The sequence below is a fragment of the Callorhinus ursinus genome, unplaced genomic scaffold (assembly GCF_003265705.2).
Source record: "Callorhinus ursinus isolate GAN/ISIS: 27379988/994484 unplaced genomic scaffold, GSC_fseal_2.0 scaffold116, whole genome shotgun sequence".
Taxonomy (NCBI): domain Eukaryota; kingdom Metazoa; phylum Chordata; class Mammalia; order Carnivora; family Otariidae; genus Callorhinus; species Callorhinus ursinus.
In genome coordinates this window covers 276,338-291,145 of record NW_027397178.1, presented here as the reverse complement: position 1 = coordinate 291,145, position 14,808 = coordinate 276,338, and the positions used below count along the sequence as shown (strand labels likewise).

Genomic DNA, 14,808 nt, shown 5'->3' with positions numbered 1-14,808 from the left:
CCAGTGGGTGGTCCTGGCCTCCAAGTGCAGGCCCCACTCTCAGTGCCCTGGGGCCAGTTTGGGCCAGTTCGGGCTGCAATCACCTGCAATGAGGATGTGTGCTGTCTTCTCCAGCCCCGGCCTCTTCCCATATCGGCATTTAGCTGCTGTCCTCAGGGGCCCGGCAGGGAGGCAGAGCCGGGCACCAGCACGCTCCAGGGGGCCCTCCCCTAGCAGACTGTCCTCATGTGAGGGAAAGAGGACAGGAAGGCGGGGGGTAGGCCTGTCAGTGAGCACCTGGCATAGCTGTGGGCTCCCATGCCCACCCACAGAGTGGTAAATTGAGTGGCAGCCCATTCGGGTCCTGGGAGACAGGTGTCAGGGGCTATACCCAGGGAACGATGGGATGAAGAAAGGATCACATGGGGCCCTGGCTCAAAGACGGGAAGGCACAGGAGGTTGGTGGGAGCTCAACTGGGGGCAGCTGTACCTGCGCAGACTCTGGACGAGGTAGGCAAATGGGCCCATGGGGTAAGGGTCCCCACTGTTACCAGCTGCCACTGCTTCTTCCCAGCTCTTGGACCCCCTGGGAAGTATCCGCCATGCACTCAGCACGCCATGCAGCTGGTCCACAGTCAGACCTGAAAACCGCGGCTCTCTGAGGCTCTCACCAAACCACACAGCATACCCATCCCATGACACCTGGTCCTCCTCACGCCACTCACTGAGACCCCAAATGAGCCAATGTCATCCAACCCCTGCGCTCTCGGTCTCCCATCCCACCCCAACCACTGACCACTACGTGTGGCTTCAAGGGTGGCCAAGGCTTGGGGAAGGACATCGGGGCCATGCTCTTGCTCCAGGGTGCCCAGGATGTGCTGCAGCAGCAGGGGGACAGTGGCAGGCAGGGTCCGGAGTCTCTCAGACACCTGGGAGAGGAGGGAGACTGGGCTTCAGTCAGTGGGCGGGGAGGAGAAGAGGCAGCTTTCATTGTGGGGAGGGGAGTGGGCAGCAGGAGGAACCATGGGAAAGGATGAAAAAAAGAAGAGAAAGGGTGGGGGAGGAAGGGGGTAGGGGTGAGCTGAGCATGGGGAATGGTGATCGCAAGGTGGCGCAGGATGAGGGTAGGAAAAGTAGAGGGATGGGGGTGAAAGAAGCTGAATGAAGAATGGGAAGTGGATTAGGACTGAGAAAATGAGGGGTGAGGATTTACGTCCCCAACTAACCTGCTCATAGAGCGTGTAGAGCCTCAGGTGATCGGTGACCAAGCGCAGGTAGAGCGGCAGGGAGGACCCCCGCTTCACCAGCAGTAGCCGCATCTGACAAGACAAAGGGGCCTCAGCACGGGGAGCAGAGAGCCTGCCACAGCCAGCCCTCAGCCCCGAGCTCCACCGCAAACGCCAAGCCCACTGCAGGGTAGTGACTCCTCTGAGAGTCCCCAGCAGGCGTCACCTGATGGCCTCACCTCAGAACACAGCCATCCCTTCCCTCCACCGCTCTGCCAACCAGCCTCTCTTTCCGGAAAGCTCCCATGGTTCAGCCTACCCCACCCAATAACCACAGCCTTACGCCTCCCCTCACGGGGACAGGCCCTGGGAGGCCATTCACCAGGGGGAAAAGGCTGCCTGGTATTATAAGGATTCCCAGTTATCTTATCAACAGCTTCCCCCTGGCACAGAGTTCCTTCAGAAATGAAGGAGCAGGGCTGCACGGGGTCCTCACACCCACTGGCCCTGGCCTACATCCAACCTGGTTGTTAAAAGGTGACTCCTCCAGCCGCTTCCCGTACAGAGCCAGCTCTTCTCTCACCAGCCGGGCCCGGGCAGACGGCTCCAGAGGCCCCAGGGCCACCACATGGGCACCTTGGCTCTGCTCAAGGGCCTCCCGCAGGCCCGCATCAGTAGACATGCTCAGTACCATATGCACCCGCTGTGATATTTGGGCAAAAGGAGAAGGAGATAGAAGGAAAAAGAGAAGGACAATGTGGGAGAGGCCCCCTTCCCCACTACTGCATCCCACCCCCACCTCCTTCTCACACTCACCGGGGGAAGGCTCTTCGGGATCCAGTCTGAGACTAGCTGCCCATGCTGACCCACCAACCTGTCAGCCCCATCGATGATCAGCACCAGAGTTTGGCCACTTTTCAGGGACTGAGCATACTCAGGCAACAGCCTCTGCTGAAGCTCCCATACCAGGCCCCTGTGTGTGCAGGGTAAGGACCGGGGTCAGGAGGAGAGGGAGATACATGGGTGGTGTCACGTGGCATCAACAAGGCTCAGCTAATGGGGGATACGCACCGGTAGGTGGTGGGGAGGGCGCCTGGCTTTTGCAGTTGGCTATGCAGATAGGCACAGAGGCGTCTGAGCAGGGTGAGGGCAAGACCCTGGTCTGGGCGGGCCCCTGAAAAGTGGAAGAAGACTAAGGGGGCCACCTTGGCCCCATCAGGAGCCTTCAGGGCTGACACAAGAGATGCCTGCATGGAAAGCAAAGAGAAAACACAGTCACATTTTCCATGCACGACCCCATGTGGCCCACTTCCTTCGCCCACACAACCTTTCCTTCCTCCTGCCCAGGGCTCTGAGACTGTGTACCAGGAAGGCCGTCTTGCCCTGTCCTGACTGCCCAGTCACCAGGCTCAGCCTCTCTCGGTGCAGCATTAGCTGCTTCACCGTGTCCCGAAGAAGGTGCGGTCGGGCAGGACTCGGTGGGTTCTGCAGCTGCTGGAAGGTGGCCTGGACCAAGTCATCATCTGGGATGGACGCTGGCTGTTCCAGCTGGGCCCCAGGCTGAGGGCAAATGGGACAGTAACTGACAATGTTTCCATGCCCTTAGGACCCCCAGGCCTGAAAACTCACAGAACCCCCACTGAGTTACTTCCCACCCAGGACTACCCAGACCACCCTACCCCCTCTCCACTCCTCTGGCCATGGGTGCTCCTGCTGACCTGTAGGTAAAGCTTCTGGATCATATTCCACACATCCTGCAGAACCAACTGCCCAAACTCCTCCAGACCCCCAGCATAGGGCCGGCCAGCTGCCACACCCCCCCACTCACAGGGGTATCTGTGGGCAAAGTGAGCACAAGCAGAGTCAGACTGCACCTGGCTCCCCTCCCCACATCGCTCCCTGCAGGGGCTCTCTACCTCCCCTAGCTCACCTGCGACAGGTAATCCCTTGCTGCCTGTTCAGGAAGCTCTTCAGTTCTGAGATCCGATGTGCAGCCTCTTCAGACTCAGAAGTAAAGTCAGATTTCCATACATCCGGCACAGAGCTGACCCCCAAAGATAACCCAAGAGTGGAGCTACGCTCAGACCCCAGCCTCTCTTCAACCCCAACCATCAGACCTGGCTGTGGTTCCCCGAAACTCCACAAGTGGGGAGATCTGCTGGCTTCAGCAGCAAGGCTGATCTGGTGCCACAAGGCAGCTCTCTGAGCCCCGTGCTCCCTTCCAGCCTCCTCCCTCCTACACTCTGAATGCCGGGGAGAGAAGATATGGCCACCGAGCCGCAAGGCCCAGAGGCGACAGCAGTACCTGAGGAAGCTGGAATCCCGGAAGTAGATGAGAGCTTGGGCAGAGGGCTGCAGGCGCAGGCCCCGGTCCAGGAACTGCATCACCTCCATCTCTGTCACAGAGCGGCCTGGAGGGTACCGCTGCGCCTGCGGGGAGAAGGCAGAGGACAGATGGGTTCGGTCCCGGGTCACACTAACCCCTCCCTCGAGACCTGCAAAGGTCCCAGGCCTCCTGCATCTCAGTAATGATCCCTCCCCCCAGACACAAGCCAATAAAACACAGCTAATAGCTAACATTTACTGAATGCCTGTCATGCATTGAGCATTTTTAAAAACAGGTTTCCAATTCTCACAGTAACCCTGCAGGATAGACACCACCATTCCTCTTTGATACATGGGGAAATTAAGGCTGGGTTAGGATAAGCCATGTCCCACAGAGTCAGGCAATCTGTAAATGACAGAAGGGAGATCAGAACTCAGATATGTCTGAGAGCAAAACCTAAACAGACCTACACTCTTACTTCTCGCATCCCTTGGCCAACTGAAAGATACTTCTCAAAGGAATCCCTTCATCTGGGATTTGGCCACTTGCACAATTTTCTGCCTGGGATTCACTTCAAGTGTCAAGGAGCTGCCTGTCCACAGTCCCAAGGTTCCTGACACACTGGGGCTTCTCTGCACCCCTGCCCCAACCTTTGTTTCCTCCCCAGACCCTGCTCCCAACCTTGCTGTCTGCCTTACCCAGCGGAAGTGAGGATGGTCAGGGAGGTTGTAGTTGGGGGGAACGTAGCCATAGCGAGAGCCCAGAATCCCCACAAACAGCTGTGCATTCTCCACCTCCCCCAGGCACACTTCCAGTTGTCTGCAGACATGGTTATGGAGGCATCAGATCAGGGGATACAGGTACACATAGGAAGACAGGGCCATGGCTCACAACTGAGCAAAGCGGAGACAGGCTGCTCTTGTTAGCATCCAAAGAGCCCTAGGCTCTCAGCCTTCCTTGCAGCCTCCACCCTACGCATGTCAGTTCTACCACTCAAGCCCCTCGTCCCTGACCTGGCTCCTCTTCTCTGTGGCCCCCTCACCTGTTCCTACGGGTCTCCTCCTCAGTGACGCCCCAGCGCAGGTCGATGGCATGAAGGCTGATGTGGTGGGGGGCCGCTCGGGCCTGCAGCGCTGGCAGCACGGATCTCAGCAGCAGGTCCCGCTCCCCGTGCATGTCCCGGAAAGTGGAGGAAATGAAAAGCCGGATGCTGTGCCATCTGGGGGTAAGCAGAGGCCTAGGCTCAGTCTAGGGATGGGCCTCACAACCCAATTCCACAGATGCGCCTGTGATCACCCTTCAGCACAAGCCAGCACAAGTAAGGTATGACGGACAGCAGGGGGTGTGCAGTGGGCCTCAGAGCCTCAACTGCACAGCCCTGGAGCTTAAACCCTACTTGCCATTTCTCATGCACCCTCCTTGGTCAGCTGATTATTAGACACTTACTATTTGCCCACGGTGTGCTCATGACAACACGGTGAGGAAAGCACAATCATTATCTCTATTTTACTAATCGGAAAACTAAAGCTTTAAGAAATGAAAACCAACTAGCCCAAGATTCAAGCTACTATTTGGCAAAGCTGTGATGAGAAAGCCGGAACCTATACTCCTGAGCCCTCTCCTTGAGCCCGCCTCACAGACTGACCCCCTTCCCCAGTAGAGAGAGGAGTATGTTCACAATGTGACAATTTCCTCTGTCAGAGAAATCCCTACCTGGGAAAGAGGAAGCATACCTCAAGCAGCATCTCAACAGCCAGAAATGCAGCCACCTGCCCATAGCCTCTCCCAATTCACAAAGGCAAAGAAACATAGACTAACCCAGGCTGGGAAACCGGAGCCAAGGGGCTTAGAGCATTTTCTTCCAGTGGCCGGAGAGATAGGTCCCCTGTCTTTCCTGGGGGTGGTGGAATCTTGAATATTTTGTCCATTTGGCCCACATGTTCTAGAAGACGGGAGGCCCCACGCTCAGCAATGAACCTGACATAAATGTGACCGAATAAATAAGAGCGAATACCAGTGGCAGAAACAGATCTTCCAAGGGGTCAGGGGACAAAGATGTAGCTAGGGAAGGTCACCCAGTTAACTGGAGCTCCTTAAGGAGACAACCATAAGCAGGGAATGTAGACTTAAAATAAACCAGAATGCAGAACCAAGGGCGGAAGGAAGAGGGAAGAAACCCAGCTCTAGTCCCTCCTGCTATGCATGCTTATCATGGGCTTTCTTTGGGTCAGGGGCAATTAGGCTGGCAAAGGTTAAGATTAAAGGTTAAAGATTAAGGCCATCAGCTCTGTATCAGCCATAAAAGCTCCTTGGAGAAGGAGGAATGCGCATGATAATAGCAGCTGGGGGCAATGGAGGCATACAAAGGAAAAGGTAGGAGAGAAAACAAGTAAATGAGAGAACATGGAGAGAAAGACAAAGCAAAAAGATTTCTGTAAATTTGGTGTCTATAAATAAATTTAGCATGAGACTTCCTCTGGATCAAGAATGGAACAGAGGCCACAAACAATGAAGAGAAATTTTTAAAAAAATGAATAGAAATAATGTGACCAACTCTTGAGTTTTTCCCTTAAAAGCAAACAGTGCAACCTCCCCTGTCCCTTTTCCTTCTTCATACTAGATGTCATATAAAAATGAGGGCTGGAGCTGGAGCAGCTGTCTTGAGCCATGAGGTGAAAGCAGAGTATTTGAGGATGATGGAGCAAGAAGACAGAAGGTGCCTGGGCCCTTCTAGCACTGTTGCTGCTATACCAGCACAGCTGCAAAAGAGGAATAAGCTTCTATCTTGCTTAAAAAGAGAAGTAAAGGGAGTAGAAGCCAGGTAATCTCTGAAAGATGTTCTAACAAAACCCCCGATCCCTTCAGTGTCCATTCTGTACTCACTTCAGGATCCCGTCAGTGTAGCCTGAGAGTGTCACGTTATTGGGATTCGAATCTGGTAATCTGGCAAAGGAAGAAGCAGCCACTACCCATCAGAAACCGTGCCAGGAACACAGAGTCACTGCTCTCTAGGATGGATACCCCACTTCTGCACTTTTAATAGGGGTACATGCTAGGCTAGGGCTGGGGTGGACCCTCACAAAGGGGCATGGAGCTAGGCTGAAGACTGCAGAGAAGGTTCTAGTACTTAAGAGGCAGACACAGGGACGTGCCTAGTGAGTGGGAGCGTCCCAAACTACAGTAGGGCTAGAGAGGAAGTCTGGAAACCTATCTTCTGGCACTGGACAAGAAGTTTGAGCATCCTTACATGCTACATGTCCTTTCCAGGGGGACAGCAACAAAGAGGCACTTGGAATTCACATGCTGCCAGAAAAGCTGCTTGGCCTCATTTACCAGTCTGTCACACATAGTGTTGCCAAAGAGGATGACCCTGTCCACCTGTAAGATGAAAAGGAAGGGGCTGAGATCAGGGAGCAAAGCGACAGAAGAAATGCTAATAAACTCAGGATATCAAAGGAAGAGCTCCCTGGGGATTAGGGGGTTGGGACAGCTCCGAGGGGAATGGAAATTGTCTCTCCAGAGAGCATTTAGGATTGAGGAAATCACTACACCCTGACACAGAGGGGCAAGAAAGTGGAGGGAAGGAAGGTGGTGTGCTGTAGCTGGTTCATTCAGGCTCACAGAAGCTGATTGATAAATTTTTAGGGGGGTGCTCGTGCGGCTCAGATGGTCAAGTGTCTGCCTTCGGCTCAGGTCGTGATCTCCAGGTCTGGGATCGAGCCCCACATTGGGCTCCCTGCTCAGCGGGGAGTCTGCTTCTCTTTCTCCCTCTCCCTCTACCTCTCCCCTCTGCTTGTGCTCTCTCTCTCTCTCAAATGAACAATGAATAAGTGAAATCCTTTTAAAAAAATATTAAAGTAATTTTTTAGTAATTTTGTGAGCCAGTTGTTAAACATGGCCACTATTAAACATTAAATTGTATAAAAAATAAAGGCAACAAATATTCAAAACTCATCACTTCCTAATTATTTTACTACATTTTACCATTATCTACTCTTGGTCTTACTTAACATCTATTGTATCTATATCATAGAAATACCATGTAATGTGTGCTACTGAGCATCACTTCCCAACTCTGTTCACTGATACCACGCTGGTAGCTTGAACTCAGCTATGATAGGAGTATTTAACACCATAGAAATTAGCAAATGCTATTAAACAAAGCTTATTTTTTCCAGAGAGCTGGCTGTGAAGCATTTAGCAGCATACCACTGGGCAGGGTGCTACAACCAGCTGGGAGTGGAGGTGGGTAGTGTACGTAGTTTGAAAGACAACCTCTGAGAAATCAGAGCCATCAGTTGTGGGGGGCAAAGTGAGAAGGGGGCAAGGGTTTCTCAGGGACTGGGAAGTACTCACAGGAACTCTTTGGGCAGCCAGAGACAGCAGGTACTTCCCAAAAGTGTTCATGGACCATTCACCCTCTTCACCCAAATCCTGAAGGAAAGAGTCTCATGTTCCTTGCTGGCACAGGAGATGGTCAGTAAGCAACAAACACCATTTTCTGCTTGGGAAATCTTCAGAACTGTCTATATCCAAGCCTTTCCTGATTTATCAGGCTGTGTCCAGCACCAGGTCCTTCCTGCCTTTTTGTATGGTGGGGGTGGGTGTCTGACCTGGACCTGAGCCTGGAGCGTGCGGGCAGTCTTCAGGATGCCTTCTTCTGCCTTAAGAACTGCAGTCCTCATAGTGCCTCCTCCACACAGTAAGAGATCCACCTGCTCCGCCCGTGCAATCATCATCCCAATCAGCAGCAGCACATAGTTTATGGGGGGCTGATTGGACAAACATCACAGTGAAATACAGCTCCCCTTCCCCCTCCCCCCTGCTTTTTTTAAGTAAGCTCCATGCCCAACATGGGGTCTGAACTCACCACCGTGAGATCCAGAGTTGCATGCTCTATCAACTAAGCCAGTCAAGCCAGCCAGGAGCCCCAGCTCCCCTATTTTGAAACCCACCATTGCCCATCCAGCCCTGGAGGTCAAATACCTCCACTGGTTGGGGAAAAGGGACAAAATCCCCAGTTAGGAAGGGACAGCTTCAGCAGCTCTCAGGATGAGCTGGCCAGGGAGGAAGGTGGAGAAGGGCCAGGATTCCTGCCCACATTCAACACTGGGATGTAGGGAAATAAAAATGAGATATATTTTGGTGACAGAAATATAGAGAGAATTAAGTACCAGCCAAATGTGAAATACAGAAGTATGATAATCCATGAACAGGCTTGAGACCACATTCTAGGAACTGTCCTTAGAAACCAAGGTCCGATACTGAGAAGCAAATGCATGCCATTTATTTCAGTTCTGAGTACTTCCTTGGGAAAACCGTGTCTGGGAACAAGATAGCTTTCAGGATCCCCAGCATCCTACTAACCCCCCACCTTTTAACTTTTTTTTTTTTTTACCCCTTGTAGGTTACTCTTCCGACAGAGCTCATCCGTCCCCGTGTCCGTCAGATAGACCAAGATGGTGCGGCCGGGCAATAGCGGCAGGTTGTGCTTCACGGAGATGTTCACAGCTGTCTCCAGGGCCTGCTGGTACCGAGCCAACATCTCACTATCGTATTTTCCCCGTCTGCCGGCAGAAAAGGCACAGACAGAAGGGCTCAGGAGTTTCTCTGTTTGCCACCTTGAGGCAGACGGGAAGATGAGAAGTTGGCACTCCAGTACTGAGCATTCGTGCCCCTGCCACAGCCCACCCCCATGGCCGGCAGGGGGTACTGGGGCAGAGCTTCCGGGCTTCCATTACAAAGGCCTCTACTAACCCATTCTCATGGCAGAAGAGGGGAAGTCATCTGGAGACTCACTCTCTGAAATCATTTGCCACACTTCCCACATCAATCCATACGTACTTCATGAGGCAAGACTTAACTGCTCCATAGTCTTTAATTGTATTTTAAAGAAATACTAACTCCTATTCTGAAAACTGGAAATTAAAAGAGGAAAGAAGGGAACATTCATCCCACCTTTCCAGTAGAATCTTTACTTCAGGGTAACTGAATAGTTTAAGTTGATAGGACAGGTTCTTTCTAGAGTTCCAGCTAGTAAATATGGGGAATGATAGAAAACTCCCACTCTAGAACTGCTAATGAAAGAACCGGTTCAGGCAAAGATCACCAATGGATGAACCATCAACTTACAGTGAAGAGATCAGGCTATAATCACTTAAAAGCATGGATCAGTCTTAGCATCACGACGAGTAGGACCACCCGATCTTTGGTGCTTCCTGATCCTGTATCTTATTACGAGGTTTAAAAAAAAAAAAAGTCTGGTGGTCTCACAGTGTACAGAGGATCCCCTATGAAATATTCTTGCAAGGAAAAAAAAGTGAAATCTGAAGCTATATAAGCCTTCAGAGTTAATGCCCTCAGCACATGAAATAGAGAAACAAGTTAGAAGACACCATGAGGAGGTTGACAAAGTCAAGGGCATGAAGACAATGAAAATATTAAAAGAGATATAAAGAGACTTAATAATCAAATGTAATGTGTATGCCTTATTTGGATTCTGATTTGAATAAAGTTGTGAAATCATACTTTTGAGATGATTGGGAAATTTGAATATGGACTAGATAATAAAGGATAATACCAAGCAATTATTAGTATAATTATTAGGTATATTAATGACATTCTAACTACATAATAAAATGTATTAAGAGACACGTGTGAAATAAGAAGGGATGAAATAAAATGTATCATATTATTCGGCATTTGTTCTTAAAAACACCTTCCCATAAAAAAGAAGGGACCACTAAAAGAACTGTGATAAAACCTAGATAATCACTGAATGTGGCTAACAGTTTTATGGGAGTCCATTATACTATTCTCATTATTTGTGTGCATGTTTAAAATTTTTTCATAATAATGTTTTTAACCTAGAAAATTCAGTATTCTCTGCCAGTGCTATCCAATAGAATTAAGTTACAATTAATGAAACAAAATTAAAATCACACATGTAACTAATAAAAGTTTTTAGTAGCCAGAGGAAAAAAGTAAAAATAAACAGAGGAGAATTTAACTTAATATAACATTTGATTTAACATATCAAGCTATTTTCATTTTAACATGTAATTAATACAAAAGTTACAAAGGAGTTATTTTACATCCTTTTTCATACTGTCCTGAAAATCTGGCACATCTCAGTTCCAAATAGCCAAGTGTGGCTAGTGGCTGCTGAACTGGCCAGAGAAGGCATGTTGTTTGGACTGGACCCCAGGCTTGACCTTTAAGTGGCCCTGGGTTCAGCCACGGATTCATTAGTAGGTTAGATGAGCCCTGCATTTGTCTGGAATGAAGATCCTGTTGAAGCCTCTAAAGGACAGAGTGCTGACTTCATCAACCTTACAGAACAGGTTTTATGTCTGACTTTGAGCCTGCTCGGTGATAACTATCTTTATATGTATAAACAAAAAAAAAAAGAAAGAAAGAAAGCAAATGGGTCAGAAAATAAAGACACGGAGAGAGAGAAACAAAAAGAACAGATATCATGGAGAAGAAAGAGACTCAGAACCATAGCAGGAGCAGAGAACACCAGCCTACACTAAGAGAAAGGAGAATGCTGCACAGATTCACAGAACCCACAGAAACCAATAAAACAATCCCAGATAATAAACTGGAGGCCCAAATATAGTTTTTTTCTCATGATTTCTCCATAGGACAATGTTAAAGGCGAGGTTTGCTATACAAAGACAGTGAGCCACTGGGGCAAGCATGTCTTCACAGTATAAAAGTCGGGGTTCCCAGATGACTCCCAAGCCCTGTAAGGACACCTCTTCTTGCCCACCCTTTGTTCCCAGATGGCACAGCATGCACACGCACATGCGCGCACACACACACGCACACGCACACGCACACACCTGGCCTTTTGTATTTTCAGCTTTTCCCACTTGAGCTGCTCATATATCACCGGTATCATCATTGTTGTCCGAAGTTGCCGACGACTGGGTTTGTAAGGATACCTCCGATATGTCCAATTCTTGTCCTTTTTTGCGTTTCTAGTCATTATCAAACGTATCAGCTTTGTATTGGAAGGCAGTGGCAATGCTGTGTGGCAACAGGTAAGTAAGTGAGTCAATGTCTATCAGGTTCTGTTCCCTCCTTATGTTCTCCCACCAATACCTGTCCTAAGCCCTGACCCTTGAGCTGGCAATTGTCTGACTTCTGCCCACCCCACACCCTGAGACTGGAAGGCAAGAGGCTGAAAAATACCAATGCTCCTAGTTCATCTACTCTCAGACTCGAGAGATAAACAGGATTCGGAAGATAGATGATAATACCTTTACTTTTGAGTCGGGCCTCAAAGTTATTGATGGAATCATGGGCATTAAGGAATCTGAATGGAAACTGCCGACTGTGGATCACCGAATTCTGGAAAGCAAGGGAGGGGTCATGAGCAACATATCAGAGAGTATGGGGGCGGGGCTACTCAGGGGCCTTCGGGGACCGAGAATACGAGATAACCACTCTATTAGATTTGTGGGAAAGTGAGGAAGGATAAAATGGATATTAGAGAAGAGATACAGAGAAAGGTGGAGAAGAAGAAAGAAAAAAGAAAGCTGTCAGGTGAGAATATGAGAAGAGGGAAAGAAGGGAGAGCAAGTAATGGAAGGAGACTGGTTTCTTTTATATCAGACTCCCTCTGAAGTCAGTTACATCACAAAAGTGCCTCTTCTTGGTAAATCAGTGATCCAAAGGAAGTTCTTATACTTGAATCTCTGGGGCTTATCTCCCCAGATCTGTCTCCCCCCTGTCCATATCTCCATACCTGTTTACAGCCCACATGGAAAACAGCTCGTGGCCATGACCTTCCCCAGCCACGAGGAAGACGCAGCAGCATCTCCACACCCACCTCCAGTCCCCCTGCCCCTCATACATACCTCATGCTGGAGTCTCTGGAGTACAAGCTCGTGGTGGCGGGCACTGATCCCAACCCGCAGGAGGTTGCACAGATTCCGAAGCATGGCCATGAAGGGAAGCTTCCCGTGGTCTGTGGAAGGTCAGGCACAGGGTGAGGAAAGCAGACAAAGGTTGAGTGAGAGAGGTCAGACCAGAGCAAGAAGTTCAGAGGCCACACAGAAAATTCAGGATGGAGGGAGTGAGGTATTAACATATGATCTACCCTACTCAAAATGTTTTAGAGGTCTGGAAAGATAAAAAACAGGATTGGTCTAAAGTGTGGAGCAAGATTTATAGAACATTGTTTACGAGATGGCTGTTTATTGAATAAACAACTCCTATTACTATTTTGTCTGCTGGTCCAGCCACGAGATTGGGTTCAACTGGCAAAATATGTTCTCTAGGGCACCTGGGTGGCTCAGTTGGTTAAGTGACTGCCTTCGGCTCAGGTCATGATCCTGGAGTCCCAGGATCAAGTCCCGCATCGGGCTCCCTGCTCAGCAGGGAGTCTGCTTCTCCCTCTGACCCTCCCTCCTCTCATGTGCTCTCGCTCTCTCATTCTCTCTCTCAAATAAATAAATAAAATCTTTAAAAAAAATGTTCTCTAATATAGAGTAATGATTTCCAAACATTTTAGATGGTGAAACGTGAAATTTCCTAGTGTATGTGTATTTATTTATAACTTGTATATGTGAAGTGTAATCATCGGGTTAATATTTCGAGGCACAACATAACCTAAGGTTAGGTTCACCTTTAATAACAGTGTATGTAAATTCGTATTTCAAATAATCTTCCTGGTAATTTTTAAGTTTTCTGGCAAACTTCTTGTGAGATCTGATTAAATAGTCATTATTTTTCATTGAAATGAAAAAGACTTGCGCTAAAGCAGAATTTCACCCCATCACTTTCATATTGTCCATTTGTCCTGTGATATTAGTATCATCTTCAAATCATAGTTTCTTAATAATAATGTCTTTAAGGCCTATGTCCATTTTAGATGGTTAGTTTAGTTAAGAGTGAATAATAATTCTAAATCCACTTATAATTCAAGGATAAGTTTGGTAAGTCATTATGCAGAAACCAAAAAAGAGTGAGGGGCTCTGTGGACGCCCTTGTACTGTGGAACCCCTACTCTTCCTCCACAAACCTGAACTCTCATATGTGCCGTGTACCATACGACACACGGACTAAGTGACCACAGGGGTGCGATCTATATGGTTAAATATTGAGGAAATCCTTTCTTTTAGACGAGGGAAACCATAACTAGGAGGTGTGATATTTTTCCTGGGTACCCCCAGAGGTACATTCGGACCACTGTAGAGACATGGCCTATCAGTCCCCAGCCCCAACCCCAGGCATTAGCAGCAGCTTTTGTCAAGAGAATGGTGGTGCCTTTTTTTAAGGTGATGTAAGTCTCATTTGAATTACAGCTAGAAGCTTCCAGCCTTCTGGAAGTCCTGCGGTTCTCAAGTCATAATTCTGTTCACAAACTGTATAGAACAATTAGGTTGTGTACACCATGTAAATGATGGGTGACAACTCATAAACTATTACATCCTTTGTCAGCTCATAAATTGTTCTCAACTGTTGCTACGTATGAGAGGTGTTCTAGATCATTTAGATAAGAAATTAAGTCCAATATCATATAAATAAATTGAACATTTATCCTTCAGACTGAGAAGTTCACTGATTTCATTCAAAAAAAAACTGTTAATAAGGGGCGCCTGGGTGGCTCAGTCGTTAAGCGTCTGCCTTCGGCTCAGGTCATGATCCCAGGATCCTGGGATCGAGCCCCGCATCGGGCTCCCTGCTCCACTGGAAGCCTGCCTCTCCCTCTCCCACTCCCCCTGCTTGTGTTCCCTCTCTCGCTGTCTCTCTCTGGCAATTAATAAATTTAAAAAATAAAAAAAAAACTGTTAATGAGTTATTAATGAGCCCTGCGGTCTCCAAAGAGGGGTCTGTATATCTAACTACATTTTGTCTTATATTTTATTCATATATTTATATTTTTTATATTTTATTTATACATACTTTCAGATCTATATTTATATAATTATATTTTATGTATTTCCTAAAGTACATAATTCTTTAGTACATATACAAAAGCCTTTAAATTATATATACACATTTCTGATGAATTCCAAAACTTTTTTTGCAATATATGATCAAAAAACTCTGGAGACCAGTGGATTAGACTACAGGCATTAGACTCAGCCTACACTTAACTAATGAATCGTTGAACACTGCATCAAGAACTAATTATGTACTATACAGTGGCTAACTGAACATAATAAAAAAAAAAAGAAATCTTTACTGCCTAGAACATTTATGATTCCATTAATATTAAACTACATGCAAATGAAAAAAAATAAAATAAAAGCTCTATTGAAG

General features: G+C 48.2%; 1 protein-coding gene across 3 annotated transcripts in view; it reads right to left on the bottom strand.

The window, feature by feature from the left end:
• TEP1 (telomerase associated protein 1) overlaps positions 1 to 14,808 on the bottom strand; it is a 38,200-nt gene that overhangs the window by 11,747 nt on the left and 11,645 nt on the right. For all 3 annotated transcript variants that reach the window (XR_012377169.1, XM_073889732.1, XM_073889733.1), the window contains 22 exons: positions 12,399 to 12,508; positions 11,799 to 11,889; positions 11,379 to 11,565; positions 8,930 to 9,098; positions 8,145 to 8,303; positions 7,888 to 7,965; positions 6,779 to 6,909; positions 6,415 to 6,474; positions 5,350 to 5,508; positions 4,574 to 4,750; positions 4,230 to 4,350; positions 3,511 to 3,635; positions 3,136 to 3,249; positions 2,924 to 3,041; positions 2,571 to 2,765; positions 2,277 to 2,452; positions 2,022 to 2,178; positions 1,729 to 1,908; positions 1,206 to 1,298; positions 776 to 908; positions 470 to 620; positions 84 to 217 (listed from right to left, as the gene is read on the bottom strand). Coding sequence is in view for 2 of the 3 variants with exons in the window: in XM_073889732.1 (XP_073745833.1) it covers positions 84 to 217; positions 470 to 620; positions 776 to 908; positions 1,206 to 1,298; positions 1,729 to 1,908; positions 2,022 to 2,178; positions 2,277 to 2,452; positions 2,571 to 2,765; positions 2,924 to 3,041; positions 3,136 to 3,249; positions 3,511 to 3,635; positions 4,230 to 4,350; positions 4,574 to 4,750; positions 5,350 to 5,508; positions 6,415 to 6,474; positions 6,779 to 6,909; positions 7,888 to 7,965; positions 8,145 to 8,303; positions 8,930 to 9,098; positions 11,379 to 11,565; positions 11,799 to 11,889; positions 12,399 to 12,508 (3,018 nt within the window). In the remaining variant the exon portion in view is untranslated. The remainder of the gene's footprint in view (positions 1 to 83; positions 218 to 469; positions 621 to 775; positions 909 to 1,205; positions 1,299 to 1,728; positions 1,909 to 2,021; positions 2,179 to 2,276; positions 2,453 to 2,570; positions 2,766 to 2,923; positions 3,042 to 3,135; positions 3,250 to 3,510; positions 3,636 to 4,229; positions 4,351 to 4,573; positions 4,751 to 5,349; positions 5,509 to 6,414; positions 6,475 to 6,778; positions 6,910 to 7,887; positions 7,966 to 8,144; positions 8,304 to 8,929; positions 9,099 to 11,378; positions 11,566 to 11,798; positions 11,890 to 12,398; positions 12,509 to 14,808) is intronic.